This window comes from Polypterus senegalus, chromosome 17 (genome assembly GCF_016835505.1).
Source record: "Polypterus senegalus isolate Bchr_013 chromosome 17, ASM1683550v1, whole genome shotgun sequence".
In the NCBI taxonomy this organism is placed as follows: domain Eukaryota; kingdom Metazoa; phylum Chordata; class Cladistia; order Polypteriformes; family Polypteridae; genus Polypterus; species Polypterus senegalus.
The window spans coordinates 84626128-84653493 of record NC_053170.1 but is presented as its reverse complement, the minus strand read 5'-3'; the positions used below and the strand labels follow the sequence as shown (position 1 = coordinate 84653493).

The window sequence follows — 27366 nt, the reverse complement described above, 5'->3', positions numbered from 1 at the left end:
GGGAAAGTGAGACCCAGAGGGAAAAAGACATGACACAGCGATGGCAGCTGATGTTAAAATACAAAGGGTGGATTTTATTCACCAACATAGGATAGTTCTTGAAGTGATGAATATTTACAGTGCAAAATTTTTGATTTCATAAATACAGTTCAAGTACCAATAATACTGTAGCATCGGCACCGAGCGCCACAATGGATGGATTCTTTGCTTCTTACATGGCTCTTTGAGGTGGCTCACTATCCGTAAAAGGACTGCTCGCCTTTTACCACACTAGTTGGAAAAGCACACGCGACTATACAGAGCTGGCATTTTTATAGGCGCTCCTGCTTTCCTATGAATTGTACAACAGAAATGGGTGACACTGTGCCAGAGAAAATCTCTTGAGCATCAAATCGACACCAAAGTAGACATGGAGGTGCTCATCCTCAATCATTTTTATGAAGCCTTTGTAACAGTGACCATTTCAGAAATGAAGCAGGCCCAGCAGGTTGTGGAGCCCATTGTTGGTGAACTTGTAGCGGAGCTACATAATAATTCGATGTTTGTGCCGAGTGCGTTTTGCTTTCATCTTCCCGTTTACTGTCCGTTATATGTGCGTCAGTAAATGTTGTCCCCGTAAGTGCAGAGGGGAAGGATGATGGAGAGAGACCGCAGCCCCGAGACGGAAATCACCTGTTGGATCCACCCGTTACATCCGGGACATTCTGTAGGTAAAAAAGACACACGAAGGCGAGGAGAGAGAGAGGAGAGACAGGATACAGGAGACAAATCGAGTGAAAAAAAAAAGACAATTTACCCATCCGTTTATCAACTCATCACTGCCGATCACTGCTTTAGTCCACTGCTTGCTTTTTTCAACATCCGATTCTACATCACAAAAGCCAAAGCCGATAACCCCGGGGTTCAGATTCATACCTGCCATTGCCAGGACCTTTTTACGGCGAGGTTGTTTGATTGTCGGGAAGAAGCACAATATCACTACAGTCAGTTTCAATACCGCCGGACTTTATTTTATAGTCACTTTTCACCATATTTTCAATTGCTGTGTTTATCCAATCCATGTTTGTATTTGTGTTACATGCTTTTGTTTATTGTTCAGAGGCAAGGGAGGGTTAATGTAAATATTTATATATTCGAGTCTCATGTAATAATCAGTCACTGGTGTTTTGGGGTTAGTGGCCTTTTCTCGCAGACTTTGTTAAACTTTAGAATGCATGGCGTGACTTTCAGGAAGTGCAAATGACGTGCAGGAGGGTGGCCTGAATTTTGACGTATCTGATAAAGAATTCAAAGGAGAAAAAAAACTGACGGCCAAGAAAGTCTCAGGAAAGCGAAACTGATTGTTCATAAAAAAAAAAAGTCAGTCATCCCTAGATTAGCTAACGAGTGACAGTATGGACGAGGGCACCTTGCATGCAGGCGTGTGAAGCATACAACAGCCAGTTTAATACGCTCTGCCATGGTGGCCTCATACAAACAGTAATTAATGTAAGTGCTACTGGTATTGGCAGACTGACACCTAAAATGAACGCCTTTGCCTGAGGGGCGAAACCTTTTTATGCACAGGGCTGCAACTTAACGATGAGCTCTGAAAGAAACGCAGAGTGAACAACCTCCCTGACTTAGGCTACACCGTCTAGATGCCGTCTATGGTGAGTATTGCCATACTTTTTTTATGACAATCTCCTCTTCCTTTATTTCGCCATAAGTGAAAATATAAAAGCGGCACAGCGGTTAGCCATGCTGTCTCACACTCCCGGTTTTGAGTCCCAGTCTGATCGCTGCATTTGCAGAGTAAACTGACCTGAGCTAATAAACACTTTGAGTGGATGTACTGTATGGGTTCACTCTTTCCACATGTACGCTTGTAAAGATTAAAAGTGATCAAATGGAATGACAGGAAGGCCAGGGCAGACTGAGAGGAAGCTTGCCTTGTTCCTCAGTGCGTTAGCTGATACAAGACAAGAGCATCAGGGAACAGGACAGCACCAGCCCCCATAAATCCTAGAGGGTTCAGGGGTACAGTTGCTGCTGCCATCGCTCGAGTTTTCCAGGATTCTTCTGGAGTGGAGTGGAGCTAAACGGAATGGATATGATGGCAGTGCTGGCGCCCACCCAGATATACGGAGCCTATCAAAAGTATCCACCATATTAGAATTAGGACTTGAACAATATGGACAGAAATTGATATTGCAATTATTTTGACCCAAAATGTGATTCTCATTATGCTCTCAAAACACATTAAAAATTGACGTTACTGTATTTACACATTTTCCAGTATATACTCTGACACCATTATAAAATATTAGTAATGGAAAACCTTTCTTCTTCTTTTTAAAATAATAATTTAATGAATAGCTGTGCCTCAAGGAAGCAAGTTCAAATACCATGTTTTTCTTCCAGTCCGTTTGTGTTTATATCTCCTGTATTTATGTCTGCCATTCAATAAACATCGCTTTTCCTCTCTGACTCTTTTACCTAAGTAAAGACAAAGCTCTTCATTCATTATAACGTTACTCGCTGCTCATAGTACATCTGCATACATATGCACACTTTTATGATTAACATCATTTCCAAATTATGCATGTATGTTTTGGCCTCTAGAGGGCACTAATCTCCCTAAACACCCGACACAAAGGCTCGGACACAAGTGTATACAATAAACAAGAGGATTTATTGTGTTAAACGCCTTCCCCAGAAAGCGTTTCCCACAGCACAAACACAAGTCCAAAGTACAAACACACTTTGTCTTCCTTCTTCCTCTGTCTCTCTCACTGCCACCACTGCTCATCCTGGCAAGCTTTGTCTTCTACTTCCCAACTGTGGCTCCCTGAATGAAGGCAGCGGGCTGCTTTTATGTTGCACCTGGGAGTACGTCTGGTGACCCGTTAGCATGGTCTGGAAGCACCTCCGGGTGAGATGGAAGCCCAACGTAATACGGCTCTGCAGTTCCCACAGAACCCCTTGACAGAGCAAATGGAACCCCAGAGACCTGAGTCTACAAACTCTACCTCCCAGTGTGCCCTGTGGAAATCCGACGAACCGCTGCACCCCAGGAAGGCTGCCATCTAGCGATCTGTGGAATATAATGCCCTGTGCATGCTCCCTCCCCTGGTCTTTCCACTATGAAGGTGTCCCACACAGGCAAGGTTGCTGGCTTTCCCTCACAATGTATAGAATGAACTTGTCGTCTCCGGGGGAAATTACGCTTTCTACATAGCTCTCTAAATAAAGAAAGAATAAATGGAGAGAATGAAAACAAAACTAAGTGTCATTTTGAACAATGCTGCACATCCTCTCTCTTTGACACACTAATACTGAGGACTTTCAGCTGATGAATTTTTCAGCAGAAGTGTGTCAAGAAACACGATAGGGGGGTCCTTTATACCAACAGCAATACATCTGCATAATGCCTCATTCTGACTGTATATGCATATTTGTGCTTTTTCTTTTTAGGAAGAGTCTATGATATGTGCAGGCATCTAGTTTATAATGTTTATAAATGGAGTAAGTGCTGCTTTTGAGGTTGGGCAGCTCATATTTTGTATCCATTGTTCTTAAAAGCTTTGTGATCCCTTCTTTCTATACGGTATACACAGGCTGGTGCCAGGTAAGAATTTGTACGGGGCACTAGAAATTCTGAGGTGAGCAGTGATATTTCGGTGGACACGGAACCTGAAACTTTACTTTCCCTTTTAATCTGAATAGACAAGTGAAGTAAAGTCTTCCTATTAAAATCTAGCATAGAATCGCACCCAATTTTTCAATAATTAATTGATATTGTAATAACACTGGAGGTACAAGAGATAGGCAAGCACTCTAAAAAGAACCATTTGGCTTCTTCAACGCCGACTACGCCATGCCACTCTGGTCTTCAGCAGCAAAACATACCCCCGGCTACTGTGTTCCTTTTGCCGTTCATGCGTGCAACCCGTCTCTGTCTCGTTATGCTCACCCAGGGTCAGAGTCAACCTGAATTCCACACTCTTTCCCTGGCTCTATGTGAGCTCAGGGTCCACATCCAAGACTCGCTAGCGGTTAAGCATCTGGTCATTGGGCTAGCTGCCAGAAGGCGCGTCCGAAGTGTCAGGTGGTGTTCCTTTGCCCCCACTTACCTATTCCTGTGTTATAGCTGGCTTCTCCAAGTATTCCCACCTCATCAGGAAGTCCATGGTGTGGTGGATGGGACCCGGATCACCCGGACACTGGATCCAGGGGAGCAGTCATGGGATGCACACTACGTCCCCCAGAACGCGTGGTGGCAGCCCTCCTGGGTTACACCAGGGTTACAGGCGTGGGACTTAAGGGCTCAGCCCTGTTGGGCTCCGTGGCCACCACCGGGAGGAGCTGCACGGCTTAATGAGGCCATGTGGGCTGGAATGCAGCCATACCCGGAAGTGCAGCCTGAAGTAGGTCAACAAGCATCTGGAGCACCTCCAGGGGTGCTATAAGAGGAGCCTGCAGCCACTACTCTAGGCACCAGAGTTGGGAAGACGACGACGACGACGCTGCCTGGGAGAAGTAGTGGAGGAAGAACAGTGTGTTTTTGGGACTTTGAAGGGCCTGTGGGACATGGGGAAGATGTCCCCCATGGCTGAAGAAAAATAAAATCATTTTATTTGTTTTTATACGTGCCTCCACTGTGAGTCTGTCGGGTCAACGCCAAGAGAGCGCTTCTTCCACAGTGGCTACCTTTGGGAGCGTGACCCTCTCAGGTCCAGACCCTGAGCTCACTATAGTAATTTATTATCCGGTGACTAACCTCTGCTCACAAAGTAATATAACGGTATATATGACTTCCTCCTATAGTCTTAAAGGATCCAAATGTCTCCAGACCTGAGAGGGACACACGCCTGATAGAAAGGGCGAGGATACGTGGAGAAGCCACCTATAAAACACACTCACAGGAGCTGCAGACACAGCACTTAAAGAGAACTTTGACTCTGTGTGCTCATGGAGCCCGGTTGACCTCAGATGAGCAGGGTGTGGTGAGGCTGGCGGTGTGTGTGTGTGTGCAGAGGCTTTTGAACAAAGCAGTCAAGGGCAGATGGAACCACAGAAGACGTGTGGTGTGGAGGAGCTGCAGAGTTAGGTGGTAGCGGGTTCAGCTTTTGAAGAAGCTAATGGCTCTTTTCAGAGTGAGCTAGCACCAGCTTTCCAACGAGTGCTAAATCTATTCCCCCATCACCAGCAGCCCCCAGGTCATTACAGTATTTATAAATATTGATTCAAAATTAATGCACCACATGTTGAATAGCCATTATTGTAATCAGGAAGCTGAATTCACCTACTATGCAAAAATACAAACTCAAAAGTGAAAAAGAAAAACAAAAAATGGCCAGGATACAGTTTAGCCCATACCTGGTAAATGAACTTGTAATAATTCACAGAAAAGGCTTCTGTGTTTATTCCCACTTGTAACGTTTCAATAATGTGTTCACTGGATGGATGAGGATTTATGCTGCGCAGGCCTCTGACTTCTGGTGTGATGTGAATTACCGGTTAGTGTAATTATTGTATCTGACTGTCATCATTTTCAAACAGCCTCAACCACCCCTCACTGCAGCCTGCAGCATAAGGCGGAGCTAAACCTTTAACTCCGCCCCTAATATACAGGCGTCACACATTTGATCCTCACAGTGGGTCACAGGATGAAACACAAAGTCCAGTATCTTTATGTTAGTCGCAACGAAGTACATAGTTTCTTAACCATTGGCCATAGCCATAACATTAATACACAATACTGTGCAAATTTATCTTTAAAAAGTGAATGCCTTACAGTCCAAACCTTCACATGCAGAGAACTATGTGAAATAAAGTAACGTTAGTTAGGAGGTACCTTGGTTCAAAGCCCACGAACTATAATGATGTAGCAACAAGTTACACAAGTACACAAACATTTCCGTAGAAGGGAACTCCTTCATAAATGGGACTCAAATTATTTAATAACATTTCCCTTATTCAACAAACAGTGGACGAAAGAAAGTTGACTCTGTCGGAGAAATTCTTCTTACAAAGTACAATTTTAAGAACGTTTCATGTGTGGAGTTCCACGTCGATTTTGCAAGGAACGATAAACTGTTGCCGAAATTCGCCTCATCTGAAAAAGATGAATCTGCATAGTTATACTATAACATTTTGTGACCTGTCAAATTAGTTGTTTTTAAAGTTCACACTGTGTTTCGTGAATAGAACGGGACGTGTTCTCCTTTGTCCTCCTTTATTACCTTTGGTATCCTCCTTTGGTTTCGCCGGTATGTGGTAACCCTACGCACAGCCATGTGATAAAGTCCGCGTTTTAAGGTTGAAGGCGTTATTACATTTACTGGGATGCTCTGTGATTGACGGTGGATAGTAAACTTTCTTAAAATGGTATCAAAAATGCCACTTTGTTAGTTGCAACATCAGTCGTTTTGGCTTGCATGCTATAAGTTCTGCTACCAATAAATTCTTCAATGGGAGCTCAAGAACAAAGAAACATAAAAAATAAGATGTCTCTCTATTATAAAAAAAAATCTTGGAAGGAGACGAGACGTGATTTTCTCAGAGACACTTTAACGTCCCACGAGACAAGGCAGTGAGACAAAAGGACATCTGCTGTACAGGCTTTTAAACGTTCAAAGCGCCGCACGATATGCAGATCACACAGCACGGCAGCAGCAGCAGCAATCCAGCAGCTGATCGAGCAAAGAGGAGGTAACAAAAATGTATTTTTTTCCCAATTGTATCACCATTTAAGAGCGGGTTTTGGAGGAGCGACCGTATCTCCTTAGCGTGCATTCAGCCTCCCTCTTCACAACGCGAGTGGCAGAGACGCAAAGTGGGTGGTGCGTAGCACACCCCTGTATAGAGAGTGGGTGCATAATGCGAGCAGGGGGCAAAGCCCCCTAGTAGTAAAAAAAAATAATAATTGTAATAGTTATAATTAATAATTCATGACCTGACACCCAAGAACTGTACTGACATTTTAAAGACAGATCATTAAAATAAATGTACCAATCGACTTTCATGCCATACATGGTGCCTCGCTCTTAATCATTTACTCAGGTAGTTTTTTTTTCTGGGGGACAGGGAAACAATTTCAACAGGAAAGGCTTTTTTGTGGAACTCAAATGTAACCTCCATCATATGAGGGGTTAAAACCGTGTGAAAAGACAAAATCCCTTGTCTGTCACGACCACCCATTTAAATTAGGGGAGGATCTCATAGTTCAAAAGGGAAACTAATCTTATTGCTAATACTGTGCACTTGTTTGATGTTAAGCACTTTGAGATGCGCCTGGATCAAATGTGAGCAAAATGTTCACTTTTTTTATTTCAAAAGTGGCAAAAATGTATTGCTACTATCTCAGATTCTGTTCAGTTATCGCTTTTTTGTTAAATATTTTTTTTATACATTGTATCGGGCAGCTAGGATTCTTAGCCGGCCATGACACCTCCATAATGGAAGGAGCTTAAAAGGGGCAGCACCTCCCCCAGAACAACAGAGGGCAGCGACCCTGGCTTGCTACAGTGCCACGGAGCCGGGAAGCTCAACCCTGCTGTGGCCATGGGACATATGGAGAATGGCTGAGCCCTCAACTGCAGGGCTGCCGTCACACCCGGAAGTGCTTCCGGAAGGAGACCATGTAACACCTGGAGCACTTCCGGGTGCTCTATAAAAGGGGACAACTGCCACAACTCGAAGCGCCAGTGTCGGGAGGAGGGAGACGAAGCTTGCCTGGAGAAGTGGAGGAGGAAAACATAAAGAGAAAGAGAAAGAAGAAGAGTCGTGTCTTGTCGTGTTGTGCGTGTGCGAGATGGGAAAGACGTTTCCCACAAGGGAGAAGAAAAATAAAAAACATGTGCTTACACTTGTGCCTTCTGTGTCAGGTTGGGGTGGCGGTGTCCTCCTTGGTGATCCACAACATTTTTGGTGTGCCTGTGTCAGAGGTGACCAAATGTAAATGGAAACAATGAACAAACATTACTTGTTTTTAAATACATTCATTTGTGTTGATTTAAAATTTGTCATTACCTGCTGCTTACCAGCTGCAGAAAATAACTGGCCCAGCTAAATTTCTTGGTTTGAAAATCTGGCCCAACTGAAATTAGGATATAGGATAGAAACTGGAATGGCCAGAAAAAAAGCACCAAATCTCTAAGCACCGATACAAAACGAGTCTCCTGAAGCTGCGGGTCTACAGCACCAACCAATGTGTCCTCCATCTTGAAATATTAAAAACAATTTTCTGTTTTGCAGTGCTTGCTGAACGCTGGAACGGAGAATCATTGCGGCTTCTTCAAGAACATCAATCTTAATTCTTTCACGATTGGTATTTCCCTGCAGTAAGCACAGAGGCACAGAGTTCATTTTTTCAGCAGACGTCTTCCACAATCTGAACTGACCTTGGACTGAATGCTCGAGGTTTCATGCAGGATGATGTTAGAAATTCTCCTAGTTCTTCAGTGTCTGACGGTTCTCCTGCTGCTGGTCCGTCTGCACATCTGTGAACGTGAAAGATCAAAGGTGACTTCAGAATTGCAAGATGTTAAGAAATCTGAGCGTAATTTACACTTCCTTCTGAAAATCCATGAAAATGAAAAGTCACAACTGGTGTCTCAACTGCAAGAGTTGAAGGAATCCAATGAGATAGTGAAACATGAACACCATGGTAATCAACTTCTTTTACTGAGGTTCTCCGGGTTTTTGCTTCAGGTATTAGAAATGAACAGCTGGCTCACTGCTCGAAATGCCCAGCTCGAGACTGAGGTGGTAGAGTTTCGTCAGACCACCACAGCTCAATCATCAAGGAACACACGGATTTCTGATTACAACAGACACCAAAAAGAAAAGACCAAGTTAGTGTTAATGATCGATGCTCTTCGTGCCGAAAGTAAAGTTCCTGATCAGCCTTACAGAAGAAATGAAAGGAACTATGACCGAGAAAATCTCTTGCCAACGAATCGACGCCGAAGTAGACATGGAGGTGCTGATCCTAAATCATTTTCATGAAACCTTTGTAACAGTCACCACTTCAGAAATGATGCAGGCCCAGCAGGTTGTGGAGCCCATTGTTGGTGAATGTTTTAAATTCATGAAAAGCAATCAAAAATCCACCCAACCACAGTTGTAAAGCTGTGCCTGAAGATGGATATTTAAGATATGACTAGTAGATTGTAGCGATCTGAAAACGAATCCCCCCTGTTGACAGTGATTTATTTGTTTTTTTGGTGGGGACCCCAGGAACACACCCAGCTTTGGCCTGACTGATGCACACAACCTCAAAAAAGTCAAAAAAGCAAACGGCAATAAAACAAATTGACAAATGTAGTAAACAACAAATGAAATCTAACATAGACTAAAACGATCCCTTTCCAGCGAATACACAATAAACATGAACTTAGAAACAACAAATAACTAACGAAAACTACACACAATGAAGTCCATAACAAAGTCCATAGGAAACGGCAACCAACGTAGTGAAATGATGGAGACTGAATAATCCAGAGATACATGTAAAGAACAGTCCTACCGGTATATCCTGATGATGAAGAGAGATGGAATCGGGAGCGCTCCTTCTCCGATGGTCGACGAACAATCCAATTCAGTCCTCACGCAGCAGGCAGACACCAGACAGTCCAGACCCACGAACAGGAGATAATCCAGGACAAGAACAATAATCCACATGAAATGAATGGGAAGTCAAAACAGATGGGTAGCTGCAGACACAACACGGCCTCCTCCGTCTCTGTATAACCGGCCTCCTTTTAAAACACACGCTAGCCTTCTTGTCCCCAGTAGCCCCTGCACCCTTAGAAGGCATCTAATCAGACCCACTGCTGGGAGATTAAGTTTTCACTCCCCGGTAGCGCTGCTAATAAAATAATTTTGCAATCAGTTATCATCTATGGTAAATTACTTTTTGAAAATTAATGCCTGATTCATGGAGGAGCCAGAGATCATTTCAGAATATGTGCAAGGCTGCCGCTCATCTACATTCTTCTAAACTTTAGTTATTCACCTTGAGTCTAAACTTTTTGTGTTGGAAAAGACCTGGCCTCACTCAATGGATGACGATTATGAAGTTAAAGTTTCGAACGTCACAAAGGAATTAAATACATTTCTACTGTAACGAGTGGAGTTAAAAAAGAAATGCACATGTTATTAAGTGTAAGAGGGTAAGCCCGGCAAGCCTTTGGGCCTCAATTTTTATGAATCATCCATCCATCCATCCATTACCTGACCCGCTATACCCTAACTACAGGGTCACGGGGGTCTGCTGGAGCCAATCCCAGCCAACACAGGGCGCAAGGCAGGAAACAAACCCCGGGCAGGGTGCCAGCCCACTGCAGTGTAATGAATCATTTACTACTAATTTCTCCATTAGAACTGAATCAGGTATAATCATTGATAACCCCTTTTTTTTCAATAATTATGCCAAATTGTTTGCTGATGGGCCTGGTTTGACTTTTGCAGATTTTCTGGACCCCCTGAGTTTGTATCGCCTCACAAAAGACGAACCTTTGGATATGGATGTATATATTACAATGGAAACCCTAAAGGAGGTTCTGGGTTCTGTGATTAAAGGGAAGGTCACCAGGCTTCATGGCGTTCTGCCTGAACTCAATCCTGCCAAGCTAACACTCCTGATGAATGAAAGTCAAAGTACTTTAAATGAATACTTTTGTGAAATTTCAACGAAACTATGGTTATAATTACAGATAGATGATTCAAATGTTGTATCGATATTTATAATGATAAAAAGCAAACAGAGATGACATTTGAGAAAAATTACTCAACCGGAAGTAGCATTTTATTTAAACAACCATATGTGTACACAATATTAAAAACTATTCAGTATAACACATATTCTTTCAATATCTATTATTAATTTTATTTTAATTTATACATCATCAGTTTAACAATAAAGTGTAAACATTGAACATGCCATGTAAATATAAAGATGTAATGGGAACAATAAACTGCTATATTCCTGTCATGTTCCTGGTAATACATTTAATTTTATGATTTTTCTTTTATTTCCACCATCGTTATCATAATTAAATGTAGCTAAATGCAGTTTTACCTATAGCAATTTATTGCAACAAATATTATATAGTACTAACACTTTTTCTATATTTTAGGTGACTATAACTCGTTACTTTGCACGTAATCAAGGTAATGCATATGTAATTATGAAAAACTTCCACCACCGTTTTCGACCTCCCTAAGTACGAAAATATTATTTTAATATAAAGTTTGATGATGAATAGAGGTAAATGATTGTGTATCGATATTGTCAATTAGTTATGATGAGAAACAAAGACATATGATATTTGAAAAATATTGTGCAACTGGAAGTGGTTCTGAAGACCTTCTCCTCTATCTCAGTACAGTAGAAAGTTCTCTCATTGTTTTTTATTGTAGAGGTTGTTTTTTCTCCCTAAATATTGAGATATCAGAATGTCTTTTCTTAATGGACACTGTGATGGTCCAGGTCAGCTCCACACTAACACAGGCCAGAGAGGCCACACACAGTCAGCAAGGGCTTGGTGCTAAGTGTTGAGGTGCTTTTATTAAAAATCAAAAAAGGGGTCCAAAATGCAGTGCAAAAAGATTGTCCATAAATATATCATCCATAAAATCAGCAAACAGTCTGAAAGTTAAAATTCCAATAAATAATCTGACGGTAAACCCAATACCTTCCGCAATAAAACACAGTCATCGGATCCTGACTCTTCTTTCTCTTTTCACTGAGTCCACCTCAACTTCCCCTCTCCTGTTTCCCCAGCTCACCCAGTGCATTGCTCACCCAGCAGAGACTCCAGCACCTGCGTCCCTCACTTCTGATCTCTGACTTGGCTGCCTCTGTCAGTGTCTGCCAGACCACTGAGAGTTAAAATTGTAGTCAAAAGTCAGAGAAAATACGTAGCTGTTTTAAAGGCAGAAAATTCAAAGTGGTGTGTCATGAATGTTCTGTTTTTTGAAGTCGAGCTGCAGGCTCTCCAAACTGTCTATGCTGATACTTTGCACTTTTTTAGTATCAAAAAGACAGAAACATCATGTAAGTAGTAATAAATCTTTTGTTATTAATATTATTTTATAGATTTTCATGTGTTTGATGGGGGGAGTGCATCAGACTCGTTCAAGGTTAGTTTTCTCTCTCGCCGCACCACGCACTTGGCTAATTAATAAGCCAGCACAGGGCATGCACCTCCTGCTCTTATATTGACATGGAACTTGAAGATCAACCTGCACCTTTGGTTACAAGCACAGATAACTCGTCTCACAGAGTCTGTAAGGCAAGTGGTCAGGCTTATATACCCGGGGGGCAGTCCCATCAACATTGGCTGTTATAGCTTTGGGTGATGTCACACTGGCCTTGCAAAACATTATGGGGTGCTGGTTAAAAAAAAAAAAAATTCTTAAACCGGCCAAATTATCAATAAATAATTTAACGAACAAGGGTAAACGCAGCAGATTCTCTGCGATTAACGCTTTGCCGAATTTCACTGATTAACACTACTGAAGAGGATGTAGTGGGTTGGATAATGGATGGATGGATATCAAATCAAAAACTTCTTAAAGACCTCCTCAACCTTGCTTTCTCCAGTTCACCTCTCTGAACCCTGCAGCTTCCAAACCTCTCCCTGCTTTTCGATGACTAATGAGGTGTCCTCTTCCTCCTCCTCCTAAACTCGGAGTCTTCACAGTGATGTGCATTACAAATTAGAGGGGTGTCCAGTGGGTCCATCCAGAACTGGATTAGTACGCTTGTCTGGTGGGATGTTTTACTGCTGAAAATGTGTGATGTGATGGCATCCTCGTTTAATTTGGTGGATGTGGTGGGCTGGCCGCAAGTTTCTTCCTGGTGGTATGGCACCAGACTTGGCAGGAGGAAGAAGGAGGTTGCTGTTTGACCTCATTATTTCTTATATACAGGTAGTTGCATTCTTTACTGTTAGGTGTTGATCACGTTTTGATCATATTAATGAAATTTTAATCACAAAAAGGAGTCCACATGGGTGTCTTGGGTGAGTAACAACAACTCCATCAGAGTTCATTTTAAAGGTGAAGAGTGAATTAAATATTTATTCAGCTGATCTGTCAAGGCTTTAATCCTTCAGAAAAAATAATTGTATTAATGAAATTATCATCCACCCTTCAGTTTTTGAACCCACCTCATCCAACTGAGGGTCAGAGAGGCTAGAACCCATCCCAGCATAGGCAGGAACTTATTGTACCATTGGCCAGATGCCAGTCCATCAGGGGGCACACATGCGCACACATACACTCAGTTTAGGATCACCTCTGGAAATGAATTAAAAACTAGAGGACCTGGACACAGAAATGCGGAGAACATGCAAATCTCATACTGACCAGCTGGAGCTGTGAGGTGGGAGCACCAACCACTGCAGCACCATACAGTAATCATGCACAACGCATTCCTAATAATATCAATCTTTTTATTTTTTTGAAGCCAACTTCACACCCTTGGCATACGCAGGTTATGATGCATGTCATTGTCCAGCCCGCGGCCTACGTTTCTTGTTGTTTCACCCAGCAGTAGTCTGGCTTTTCTGGTCTCTGCTTACTTAAGAGAAAGGTACGCGTACTGAATCTCCTGACGGCCTTTAATATTATGGGATGATTTTTATCAAGACGTGTTAACTATCTGGTCTCAGTTAGTTAGTAAAGAGCAACATTTCAACTGTATTTTTTGATTTTTTTTCCCCCAAAAGTAGAAGTTTATATTATGTCATAAGAATGAGTCATAGACATCATGAAGGTTTGGGGCAGCCACCCGCATATTGTTTCCTGGCTGCAAAACGTTGATTTGAAATAAGCACGATGTGCATAGAAGAGTCCAAAACAGAACTGACTGGCCTTGAGACAAAATGGCCGTTTTAAGCAAGAGTAGGGGAAATGACATCATTTGCGCCCGAACCAGAAGTGATATCCTTGTAACTGTAAGTGACATCACCATTGGCGCCAGAAGTGATATCTTCAAACCTGGAAGTGACATCTTCGTCACAAGAAGTGTCATCATCGTTGGCGCCGGAACCAAGCAGGATTGGTCTGTGAGAGACTGAGAGAGACAGTCAGCACACTCCATCACCCCCTGGTCTGGCGTAGAATTACTATTATTTAGGCCCTTTAGCTGTTTCCCATGCGCACGTGTGTGACAATTGAAATAATTGAAACTTCTTGTAACGATTGTATCCACTACACTTCACTACGTTTACACTGAAAAATTATACTGATGATTTGCAGGTCAATCTCAAACTTCCTTCAATCCCTTTGCACAGCGCCGAAAGATGATTTATAATAATAAAAGTGATATCAACTACACCACACAGAGAAAAATGCAACAACAAAAAAAAACTATTATTAATACATTTTTACAACACCCCCACTTCCAATATATACAATGAACACAAAGCATAAAATTATATATACCCACGAATTTTCCCCTCCGTCCTTTCGATTTAGTCTTTTTTCCGTTTTCCTGTTTCCCCATAGTTCAGTTCCTTGGACATGCCAATCCCAGAATAAAAGATTTACGGCTCGCACTGCGTTTGATCCCTTTCACGGTAACTAACCTTAGTGTATACGGAATCTTCGAGGTGGCCACCCCAGATTGCGATGGACTTGTGGTGCTCCCCGAAAACAAATATCTCTCCAGGACTCAGATGGGTCATGTCCTTTCCTCCTTCGCCATAAAAATTCGGGCTGCCTTCTCTTCCTTCTCTTCCTGCCTTTTCGCGCCCCTATTTAAATAGTGCGTCCGTTTCCATGGCACTCCCGGAAATCGTAAATGACAGACCTGTACCTCCCAAAAGGTCCTCTCTATCCAACCCGCCTATCTTATCTTCCGTATTTTCAAATGACAACGGGATTTGACATAGAGAGACGAAGAAAACAAACATTTTTATGTGCCAATGCCACAATCTAAGGCTGGTAATTTGTTCTTTTATCTTTCCTTCGGCTGATGCATTTAAGACGTCGAATTTAATATTTAATACAACAAAATGTAACTCCATTAGGCAGCAAAAAAGCATTTGTTGGTTTTGAAAGATTTAAGTAAGGATGCCGAAGAAATGCCTAGCAAAAGAATGGAAATGAATTGCCATCTGCATCACAAGGTGCTTTAAATTATACGCAACTTTATAAATGAAAATAAAGCGGAATCAAACACTGAACAGATCATGCGGAATCAAACACTGGAAAGGTTGTTTTAAGACTGACGTCACCAGCTTTTATTCTCATTTTTTATCAAACTTTAGAACACATGTCATGGATCATCCAGGATGGGATACTTACTGCCTTGCATCAGATACTGAGATCAGCTTGCAGCTTGTATCTATCCACCCATCCATTATCCAACCGGCTATATCCTAACTACAGGGTCACAGGGGTCTGCTGGAGCCAATCCCAGCCAACACAGGGTGCTAAGCAGGAAACAAACCCCGGGCAGGGTGCCAGCCCACCACAGGGCACACACAAACACACCCACACACCAAGCACACACTAGGGACAATTTAGGATCGCCAATGCAGCCAAAGAGGAAAAGAAGACTTGTTCCCAATCGGCCATTCATGAAGCCACACGCACTTTTCAAATATAATTAAGGCGAGTCATTTCACTGCAACTGCAAGAGAAGCGGGCTGCAAAGTAAAAAGTTGACAGTGGAAATGTCTCTTACTAGCAAGCTGAATGGTGTAAAGATGAATCGCATTCACGTATTATAGGGCGGCATGGCAGAACAAATGTTACCGGTGCTGCTTCATGGATCTGACGACAGGGGTTTGAACCGTGGGCCTGGTTGTTGTCTGTGTTCTCCCAGTCTTAGCGTGGTGCTCTCCCTAACAAATATACAAAGACATAAAGATAATTTGAAATGGCGATTCCCAGGTAGCATGGGTGTGTTTGTGCTTGAGCGGGTATGTATGTGTCCATTGTACTTGTGATGGGCCACATAGGGAGAGAAAAGAGCAGTTGCAGAACTGGTTTTCTAAAGCAGTCAGATCTCACAAATAGTCTATTTACTTTTTTATTATCTATACTAATAAAAGGCAAAGCCCTCACTCACTCACTCACTCACTGACTCATCACTGATTCTCCAACTTCCCGTGTAGGTAGAAGGCTGAAATTTGGCAGGCTCATTCCTTACAGCTTACTTACAAAAGTTAAGCAGGTTTCATTTTGAAATTCTACTCGTAACGGTCAACAACGTCTGCCATGTTAAACTTTCTTATTTATGGCCCCATCTTCATGAAATTTGGTAGGCAGATTACCTGAGCTAACCAAAACCGATGTACATACTTATTTCGGTGGTATGATGCCACTGTCAGCCGCCATATTGAACTTTTCAACAGTCTTTGTTACTTATGGGCCCATCTTCAAGAAATTTGGTACGCGGGTTCCCAACGCTAACTGAATCCTACTTACGCATATATATCGTCCATAGCCTGCAGCTCGGTCATCGTGTGAGGCGGCGTTGGGTCTCCCATCCCAACGCCTCCCACGTTGTTGGCTGCCTGCCTATATAAGGCCGTCCGTCACTCTGGTCTCTACATTCCCTTCCTTGCTTCGCCACGGGATTCACGTCTCCCTGCTGATAACTACAGCCTTTTAATTTAATCCACAGCTTCTCCTTCTCTATTTTATTGTTCATTTATTACGATTATAGTTATTGTGTAGGTATTTTAGACCTACTTTACACTGTTCAGGTACCCATTTCCTTTATCATTCCAACCGTACCCCCATTAACATGTCTATCGAGGTGATCACCATCGATCAAAGAACTGTCACTTACCGAGTGGGTTCCATGCCCGGAGATGGCACCTACCTTTTCCATTCTCTTTGTTACATATTGCACGGCCATATCAGGCTCACTCTTGATATCCGGAGGAACATTGTGTCTTATGTATTGAATGACAGGTTCAAGGTGTGGACTGATGGCGGTACAGGAGATAATTATACTACACAGGAGCACTAGAAGAGTGAAATGCTTAAGCCCTTCACCTATGGACCTGCATGTGAGTTGATGACTGCCGCTGAATCGTTCGGTTGTCGCTTTCAAGTGAACCGAAATGGCCAAATATTTTACACCTTTTGACAACCGCTAATGCCTCTTAAACATCTTAGATTCACGGGTGACGATTTCAGTAGTGGACACTTTGATGTTTATGAATATTTAAACTCTCAATAGCTGGATGTGAAGTTATCAATGAAACCGGTTGTATGCTTACAACTCTTGACAGATGCCGAATGTCTCTTCAACACAAGTCCTACAAATACTGTCGTAATTGAAACAAACCATGAAACTCAAACCGATTATGACAGCAGCAATCCAAGCTGTGAGATTTGAGACACGATTACTGTTCACATGGCCAACTGTACGTTGCATGATCAAGAGTAAGCTCAGCACACAGCTTGGTCATATTACAACCGGAGGGCTGAACTGTGTGGTATACAAAGAGATCCTTAACAAATAATTATTGGTATATTTTCCCTCAGTTTTAAAAGGTTTCATTTTCTTCTTAATAAAAATTTTAAGGCAGTATCACGCCAAGCTGGTATTTTGCTAGTTTTCTCATATACGAAGTATAGAGAACGTATTGTAATCATCCAAAAATTCGATGTCGTGATTTTGACGAATCGCGACATTTCAGACCTCCCTGACTTTCTCGTATACAAAGTGTAGGGAAAGTATTGGAATCCTCCAAGTATTCCATTTCAATATTTGGATGAATCTCGATGTTCTAGACCTCCCTGCGTCTGAAAATACCATTTTTGGAATTATGTCTGTGTGTCTGTGTGTGTGTGTAAATACAATAACCTGAATACACTTTCACTTTGGTCAACCAAATTTTGCATACAAGTGTTAGGTACAATATGTATATTTCTATCAACTTTTGGGCTATTTCTGCTAACCAGACGTGGTACTTTACCTTTTATTCTTGCAGCTGCAGAGTCCGATTTATTCAACTTTACTTTTAGAATAATTGTTCATTGGATTTGATTTGTTGTTGATGGTTCTTTAATGTACATAATATAAAAATATAATTATTGTCTTGCAGTTTACTCCTCAAATATCCATCCCCATATCTGAGTATACGAGAAAGTCGAGGGGAGACCCAATTTTTTCCTTTATAAAGTGATTACTATTTTACAATATTTATGCAATCTCAAGATGAAAATTAATATCAGATAACATTCTTGGCTTGAAAATGATCATATTTGGTAACTTTAAGCCTTTTTTCCATGCTTAGACCCTTGTACATTCCAGCTTCATTGCAAACTGCAAGAGCAGACCAGGTAGTTTTAAAATGTATAAAAAACACTGCACTTTAAAACACAATTTAATGAGGCAAATGAATATAAACCAAGATTGTGAAGACATACTAAACTAATCCTTTAAGATAATGGGGGAGTGTAAGCTTACTCAGTTTGAGTGTCTCATCCAGGGTGGGCTACTGCCTTGAATCAGAATCTTGAGATCAGCTTAATGTTTGCAAAGGAAAAAGAGTTGGAACTGAACATTTAGGGGAGGACAAATAGATAATTTAGGATGAAAAAATAAAGATGTCATTAATGCTAACTGGGTTAAAATTGACGTATGCAACTTCAAAATACTCCCAGAACCGTATCCATGGTCAAAACGTCCTTTAAAAACCTCCTGGATTTCTTACCGAGTGTCCTCTCTCTTTGTTTTAGGCCTGACGTCAACAGTCTTTTCCCGCAGTCTTTATTAAAGTTTAGAACGCATGGCGTGACTTTCAGACCTGGTAAAAACAAGGCCATCACACTAGCTGAGAAGTGAAAATGACGTGCAGGAGGGTGGCCTGAATTTTAAAATATCTAATAAAGAACTCAAAGGAAAATAAAACCAACGCCCAAGAAAGTCTCAGGAAAGCGAAACTGATTGTTCAGAAAAAAAAAGTCAGTCAGCCCTAGATTAGCTATCGAGTGACAGTACAGACGAGTGCACTTTACCTGCAGGCATGCGAGGCCCACAACAGCCAGGAGTGGTGACATTGGTGCTGCAAATGCCATGGTGGCGTCGCACAACCAGTAATGTAAGTGCTACTGGTATTGGCAGACTGACACCTAAAATTAATGCTTTTGCTTGAGGGGCGAAACCTTTTAACACTTGACGATGAACTCTGAAAGAAACGCAGTGTGAACAACCTCCCTGACTTAGGCTACACCGTCTAGATGCTGTCTAAGGTGAGTATTGCCATATTTTTATTGACAATCTCCTCTTCTATTGTTTTGCCATAACTGAAAATATAAAAGCGGCACAGCAGTTAGTCCTGCTGTCTCACACTCCTGGTATTGAGTCCCAGTCTGATCGCTGCGTTTGCACAGTAAACTCACCTGTGCTAATAAACACTTTAAGTGGATTTACTGTATGAGTTAATAATAAGAATTCTTTACATTTATAATATTTATATAGTGCTTTTCTTGCTACTCAAAGCTCTTTAGTGAGTGGGGAGCTTTTTCCACCACCACTAATGTGCAGCACTCACCTGGATGATGTGATGGCAGCCATTTTTGCACCCGTACGCTCATCACCTATTAGCTGTTAGGTGGTGAAGTGGTGAGAGAGACTGGGGATGATTAGGGGGCCAGAATGACTTTCCATTCCTGATGATTTTGCTGTGTGTGTAGTTAGCACGATCGCCTTCTGTTTATTTGAGGGTTTTCTGGATACTCCAGTTTTCCCTCCACATCACATTGAAGAGATGTGTGTGTTCGGCTAACTGGAGACTCCAACTTGGCAGGGGTTTTGGTGAGAGTGTGCCCTGTGATGGCCTTGCAGCCAATGCTGTCAGGATAGACACACCGACTCCCCAGTGACCCAGAACTGGGCAGGCTGGTTACTAAATAAATAAAGAAATAAAAACTGAGAAATAGCAAATGACTGGTCACCTTGTACCCTAGGATGGGACAAACTTTAAGAACAGAGGAAAGTAGAGATTGGATTTTATTTTGGCCAGAGAAGGTTGGCGTCCATCCTAGCACACAACAAATTAGCTCAGATGATGAGAGGACTTCAACCATCGTTGTTCTACACTTGTATGCTCCTGCCTGGAGGTGAGGGGAGTCGTACCCCACTGCAACATGCAACAGTATGAAGATGACAGGCACAGCACCGTCACTTAGTACATTACAGATAAAGGGACACCCAGCTTGTTGTGTTCTGCTTGTTACTTTACCTGAGTTTCCTGTACGATGATTGAGTTCTCCTTCGTTTTCCCTTGGAGTGCACAATCTCGCTGTATTCATGCAGATACTATGGAATTTGCAGTTAGTATATGATAATCTTTTACAATTTATTACACATGTGTGTGTATATATGTATATATAGACAGTATATATGTTACCGGAAACGTGTGAAAAGCAGGTATTCTATAGAGTGCGTGATGTTTTTAGGCAAAGCATGAAATGTCTGTGTTACTTATATATTTTCTCTAGGCATTGTGTATAATATGTAGGCATTGTACAGAATGACTTGCCGGTTTTCCTTTTGGCATTGCATAGAATGCCTAGGAATGTTTGAAATTTGAATCATTACATTACTTTAACGTTCTGTTTTTGGCATTCTATAGATTTCCTAAGCATTCTATACAATACCTAATTTCACACATTAACAGTAACATTTTACTGTTTACTGTGTATATATATATATATATATATATATATATATATATATATATATATATATATATATATATATATATATATATATATATATATATAGTCCTGCGTGGTTGGCACCCTGCCGGGATTGGTTCCTGCCTTCAGCAGACCCCGTGACTCTGTATTCGGATTCAGCGGGTTAGAAAATGGATGTATATATATATATATATATATATATATATATATATATATATATATATCTATATATATATATATATATATACAGTATATATATATATATATATATATATATATATATATATATATAGTGGGCTGCAGGGGGCACACCAGCTCCACAAACCCAAGACAGACAAAGGCAGACACAAATCCAGCAACACACACAGCTTTCCCCACCGATAAAAGCCATCCATGGATTACTTTGCTTTGAGCATTCACTTTGGTGTATCTCCACATGCCATGTCAGAAGCTGTTTGCTCTTCACTACTCATGCACACGCAGGGACTCGGGGTCAAATCAACAAAGCTAACTTTCCTTCTACCAAAAGCGTATCAAAAAGCACTGTAACAAGAAGATCACTGATTTCTATCGATTGCTAGCGAGACTGAGGCTTTCAAAATAATAATAATAATAATAACAAAATCTGCATTAATGCACGATAAAATAATTGTTGGCTTTAATTAATTAATGTGTTCACGCAATAATAATGTGTTAACTTGCCCAGCCCTGCCAAAAATGTAAAAAATTGGCAAGGTATCTCTGGCCAAGCAGAAGGCAGGTACGCCCCAACGTCAAACGTTGGCACTGTATCTGATCATATTCAGCTCTGATGGGAGAGCGTCCCCCATGTGAGAAGAAGAGCAAGTGGCCGTGATATCAATGAGCAGATACCCTTGTGACAGTTCAGGTGGCTATCACTCCCTTGAACCCGTGTCCAAGACTCCAGACACCAAATAAAAGTCCAAAAGTTGACTTTATTTTCACAGCACAGTACACAAAGCACCCTCTCCTCCACAATACTCATTCAAATATACAATACTACACAATAATAAACTCTCCACCACTCCCAGACGCGTTGCCCTCCTACCACCCGCTCAGCTCGCCATCTGGGAGCTCCCACAGCCCTTTTATAGTTTGTGACCCGGAAGTGCTTCTTAACCTGCAGTCCATGTGACTTCCTAACACTTCCGGGTCAAATCAAAACTCTTCTTTTCTTCGTCAGCCTGGAAGCACTTCATTTCTTCCGTCCTCGTGACCTGCAAGTACTTACGGGCTGTAGGAAAACCAAATGTCTCTGTGTCTCCCTGCAGCGTCCCCAGGCAGCCCCAACGTTATCCAGCAGGGCTGTGTATTACAACTCCATAGTCCATGATGCCCTGCTGGAATTTGGGGCATCTCCACATTGCAGGGAGGGCTCCATCTAGCGGCTTGGAGGTGTTGGCCATGGATAAGCTGCCGGCCATAGTCCACACCCTCTAAAACACACATAGCTCTGATCTCTCTCTCAAAAACGTCAAACGTTACTCCTTAATCTCTAGATGATAATGTCTGCTGAACAAACAGGTATTCCTAGCTAAGCGGAGGCAAAGTACACTCCAACAGGTGGCGAGAGGTGGAGTGACTCGAACAGAGGCTGGCACGTGAGTAAGGAGGGCACCGCCAGGCTCCCTACATCTGAGGTCCCGCCTCATCCTCCCATCAGCCTGCTGGGTCTCTCTCGGGTTTGCATGAATAAATCGGTGCCACAACCAAACTATAGTACTTAGCGTGATGAGAGATGTCACAAAATCAACCGGAATGTTTAAGCAAATTATAGAAAAAAACCCGATCTAAATCCGTTAAGTAATTCTCTCGTAAAAAAACGACAGACAGACAGACAGACAGACATTGGATTTTATAAAAATAGGTTTGGAGTACCATTAACAGTTTTGTCTTGGGCAGTAAAAATACCACAGGTGACCCACCATGCACACACTCACCCACATCTCCACTCTCAGATTATACGGGACAATTTAAAGTTTGTGACTAACCATGAGATGTGGGACAAAAACTGGATTAGCCAGAAAAGTCAACAAGAGAACATGCAAACTCCAAGCAGTGATCAAGCTGGGACACGGATCAAGTCTCCTTAAGTTGTGTGCCATCCATCTTGAAATATTAAAAATAATTTTTTGGTTTGCAGTGCCTACTGAAGGTTTATAAGGACCCTGAGAGAGAGACAGAACAGGCAGAGGTGCTCATTCAGAAGTTTTGTTGCATCAAAGGACTTGAAATCTGCTGGAACAGAGAATCTTTGTGGCTTCTTCAACAATGTGAATCTTAAACGACTGTTGTAATGGAATTCCCTTGTAGTTGCCATTTTGTCAGCAGATGTCTTCCGGGTGACAATCTGAGCTGATATCGGACTGAGGGATTGAGGTTTTATGCAGAATGGTTTTACAAATACTTCTGGTTATTCAGTGTCTGGCGGTAATCCTGCTACTGGTCCGTCTGCACATCTCTGAAAATGAAAAATCACAGGTGACTTCAGAATTGCAAGACATGAAGAAATCTGAGCTTCATTTACATTGTCTTCTGAAAATGCGTGAAAATGAAAAGTCACAACTGGTATCTCAACTGCAAGACTTGATGGAATCCAATGATACGGTTGAGGAGACCATTGAAACCTTGAAGCATGAACTTCAGAACGAGAGGGCCCTTGTAGTCCGACTCTCCAGGTCTGTACTTCAAACATTAGATAGGAACAGCTGGCTAACTGCTCGAAATGCCCAGCTGGAGACAGAGGTGGTAGGGCACAATCAGAACACCACAGCTCAATCTTCAAGGAACACACAGTTCTCTTATTACAACAGACATCAAAATGACAAGGCCAAACTAGACCTAATGATAAACGCCCTCTGCTCCCACAGTAAAGTTCGAATGATCAGTTATATAAAAGAAATAGATGGAGGGATATCAGAGAAAATCTCCGAGCATCAGATCGAAACCAGAATAGACGTGGAGGTGCTCATCCTCAATCATTTTTATGAAGCCTTTGTAACAGTGACCACTTCAGAAATGAAGCAGGCTCAGCAGATTGTGGAGCCCATTGTTGGTGAACTTTTTAAATTCATGAAAAGCAACCAAAAATCACATCAACCAAAGTTTGTGGGAGACGGTCCTTTAAAGAGTGGAAGTATAGAGGAGCAGCTGAAGGTTCTCCAGGCAGATGAGTTTGATTTCATGTTTCCTATTGAGCTGCCTGATGGGATATCACCACAATTTCAAATGTGCCACCTGCAATCAAACTGTCCTAAAGATCAGTACGGGTTTGGGAAGATTAGGGTTCAGCAGAATGTCTTTAATGAATCAACCAAGATGTTCATGGAGAAATTTGTGATGTTACAGTATCTACAGGCTGACAGGATCAAGAACTGGTTTAAAGGTGCCGTTCAAAAAGGTCTAAATCACATCAATGCACATATGACAGAAATCTGTGAGAAAGCAGGTCAGAAATGCTTAAAAATCAAACAAGTCAAGCTGAGCGACATGAGTGCCGGAATATGCCTGGTAATCGAATTACGAGAAGAATCCATCCAGGTGGATGTAATTCCTGCAGTTAAAGTAGACAACAGCAATATGTACCTCATAACCAAGTCTTTAAAAGCACATTTACCTTTACTATGGCGTCTGTCATATTCCCTCTATGAGATGAAGCTGATTGGCCTACTCGGTGAGTTTTTAGGCTCAACTCAACACACAAAATGTTTGAAGATCCTCAAAGCACTAAGAGATCTCGACATTGACATGAACTCTTCTTCTCAGCTCTCCTCTGTGCTGACTTCCTACCACCTCAAAACCATGCTGCTTCACATAATGCTAAATGACCTGAAAAAGAAGTGTTCAGATAGCAAGTGGAAAAGTCGGGCCCTTGTTTATGAGATGAGGAACCTCCTGGAAGTGGCTGAAACCACCACTGACAACAAGGAGCTTGAAAATGTCTTTTTCAGCCCCTTAATGAGAGAAATTTCATTTCGTGGAAGATCTCTGCAGGAACATTTAAACATCCCAGACTGGGCCATCGCCAAGGACCACAGTCAGGCCCTAAACCTCTTCTCAGAACACTATATTGACCATAATTCTCTCAACCAGGTCAGTGCACGGATGGAGAAGATCCAGGAACAGTGGTTAAATGTGATTCATCAGCACGTTTACCTCTTGGTTATGGAAATTGTTTATTAACAGTCACCCTGGGGGTTCTGTCTTCTTCACTTTCACATCATAAAATTCTCACAGTTGAAGATGAAATTTTAATATATTGCTGGTAGATAGTAAACAATTTTGTAATCTATTATCTGCTACAATAAATTCATTTTTGGAGATAAATAATGGATTTGTGGAGGAGTCGGAGATCCTTTCAGAACCTGTGAAAGGCTACATCTATAGAAAAATGTATTCTTAAAATTGGTAATACTATATTTTATTAATTATTAAGATGTGAGAATTAGGAGTTAAAAGGCTCATGCTTATATATTTTTTATTACCCTGTTTAAGCCAAAGGCCACCGTTATCTCACAAGTTACAGATTAGACGTGCAGGAGGGCTAAGATGAGCTGGGCCCCTTTTTTAGAAGTGAAATGTGAACTCTTAGGCTGTAAATAATTGATAAGCGCTAGGAGAGAAGGGGTGTGCAAGTAGGGGCTGTCAGACAGACATGATGGGTAGCAAAGAGTTTGGCATCCACCCAGCCAAGAGGTAATGGTGAAATTAATTAGGGGCAGACTTTGAGCAGTGAAATATTGAGGAGTCAGATGAGGATGAATAACGACTTGTGGGATAAGAATTGTCATAAATGTAAGAGTTACTTTTAGTTGTGTGCTCAGTACTTTTTGGAATTTGGTCTGTACGTCGTACATTAAATCTCAATTCTGTTGCCTGTCCTGAGACTCCGAGCGTTGTCTTTTGGGGCTGAGATCTTTTTTACATCTCATCTAAGCTGATGGACGTTGTAGAAACTTGGGAACTTATCTAACATTCCCACCACAGAGACTTGGGCCATTTGTAGTTCCTGCAACCTTTTTTAGCTCCTGCTCCAGGGTATGTACTTTCCTTTCAACCAGGAACTATCATGGGTGGGGCTTAGGCAATCCTTTGTACTGATTGGTTGACCACAACCATTGGAGTCATCTTAAGAATCTGTTAGTAGCTTGAACTGGACAGTTGTCGATGAAGATGGAGTGACACACTGGCACTACATCACTAGCTCCATGGCAATGCAAGAACATCTGGAATTAAATATCAGAAAGGGCACCATTGCTAAAAGTGAAGTTACTGTTTACCAACAACTGTTGCCCAGATGCTTCACCACCTCCAGCTTTATGGGAGAAAAAAATGCCCAGAAAGCACATAGGAGTCTCTGAAGTCAGCTGCAAGAAGGTTCAGTGGTCTGATCAGACCAAAATTGCGTTTTTTAGTTATCAGACATTATCAAAAATGCATGTGTGAAGCATGGTGGTGGTGGCATCAGGCTGTGGGAATGTTTCTCTGCAGCAGGCTCTGTAAGAATTATGAGGGTAACATGCATGCAGCAAAATATGGCAAAATCATGGAAGAAAATCTGATAGAATCTGCAACAAATCTGAGCCTTGGAACAAGATTTGTTTTTTTAGAAACACAACAATCCCAAGCATAAAGTCGAAGCTACACAGCAATGGCTTCAAAGCAACAATGTAAATATCCTGAAGTGTCCGAGTCAGAGTCCCGATCAAAATCCAAAGGATGAACATGGAAAGGGCCGTTCACTCATAATCACCATGGAACCTGAATGAGCTTGAGCAGTCTTACAAAGAAGAATTGAGGAAAATGGGAGTCCAGATGTGCAGAGCTGGTTGAGAGAGACCTGAACATGCAGACTCATGGCTGCCAAAGGTACATCTACTAAATACTGAATACTTAGGCAATCACAGTTTTCATAAAAGCCAAATGAAATCCACATTGAGTCAATGATGTATAACAATAAAAGGTGAGAACTTCCACCTGAATACTTTTTAAAGGTACTGTAAGCCAAAGCCACAATCACTCTGCAGATTTTGTTCTCATTCATTTTCTGCTTCTGTTCATTTCTGCAAGGATTTGGACCCCTGCATGTTCAAGTAATGTATTTTGGGATTTTAGACTGGCTTTGTTTGCTTTAGGCTTTAAAACAAATTTTTATGTTTCTTCATACACCATGTGGAAGAATAATTTTAGGGTAACATAGCATTCATCTTAAAAAATAAGACATGAAGAGTTAATAAATGGCAGAAACCTTTGCAGACATATCAGGAAACCAGATAAAGGTCAAGTGAACAACAAAATCTACTGAAAGATGACTAAGAAATCAGCAGCTGTCCTGTAAGACAACCAGAATGGACAGTTGTTATATGCACAGCAATGTCAAGGGTGCTGGCTCAACTCAAAAGGTATAAGAAGAATCAAAATGTAATAGAACAGACTTTTATTTTATAGAAGTCATTTGAGTGTAAACCAACGAACCAACCAGAATAAAATGGATGCTTTGATTGACACTGTATGTAAATATATATATAAAATCCAACATCCATCTGTCTGTCTGTCTGTCTGTATGTCTGTCCACTTTTCACAAGAGAACGCCTTAACGGATTTAGATTGGGTTTTTTTCTACAATTTGCTTGAACATTTCGGTTGATTTTCTGACCCCTCTCATCACGCTAAGTA

The 27366-nt window shown here is 41.7% G+C and overlaps 1 protein-coding gene across 3 annotated transcripts; it reads left to right on the top strand.

Annotated features, from left to right (window-relative positions):
- The first annotated feature begins 1321 nt into the window (after positions 1–1321).
- LOC120517635 (inositol 1,4,5-trisphosphate receptor-interacting protein-like) lies at positions 1322–27023 on the top strand. Of its 3 annotated transcripts, none has more exons than XR_005631070.1 (2): positions 1322–1652; positions 8242–9879. XR_005631070.1 is itself a non-coding variant. In XM_039740058.1 (2 exons), the coding sequence occupies exon 2, from the start codon at positions 23083–23085 to the stop codon at positions 24871–24873; it is 1791 nt and encodes a 596-aa protein (XP_039595992.1). In that variant the 5' UTR covers positions 1322–1652; positions 22835–23082; the 3' UTR covers positions 24874–27023. The 3 variants fall into 3 exon arrangements, 2 of the variants coding, with proteins under 2 accessions (XP_039595992.1, XP_039595991.1); XM_039740058.1 differs by lacking the exon at positions 8242–9879 and adding an exon at positions 22835–27023; XM_039740057.1 differs by lacking the exons at positions 1322–1652; positions 8242–9879 and adding exons at positions 18954–19218; positions 22835–27023.
- Positions 27024–27366: the final 343 nt, after the last annotated feature.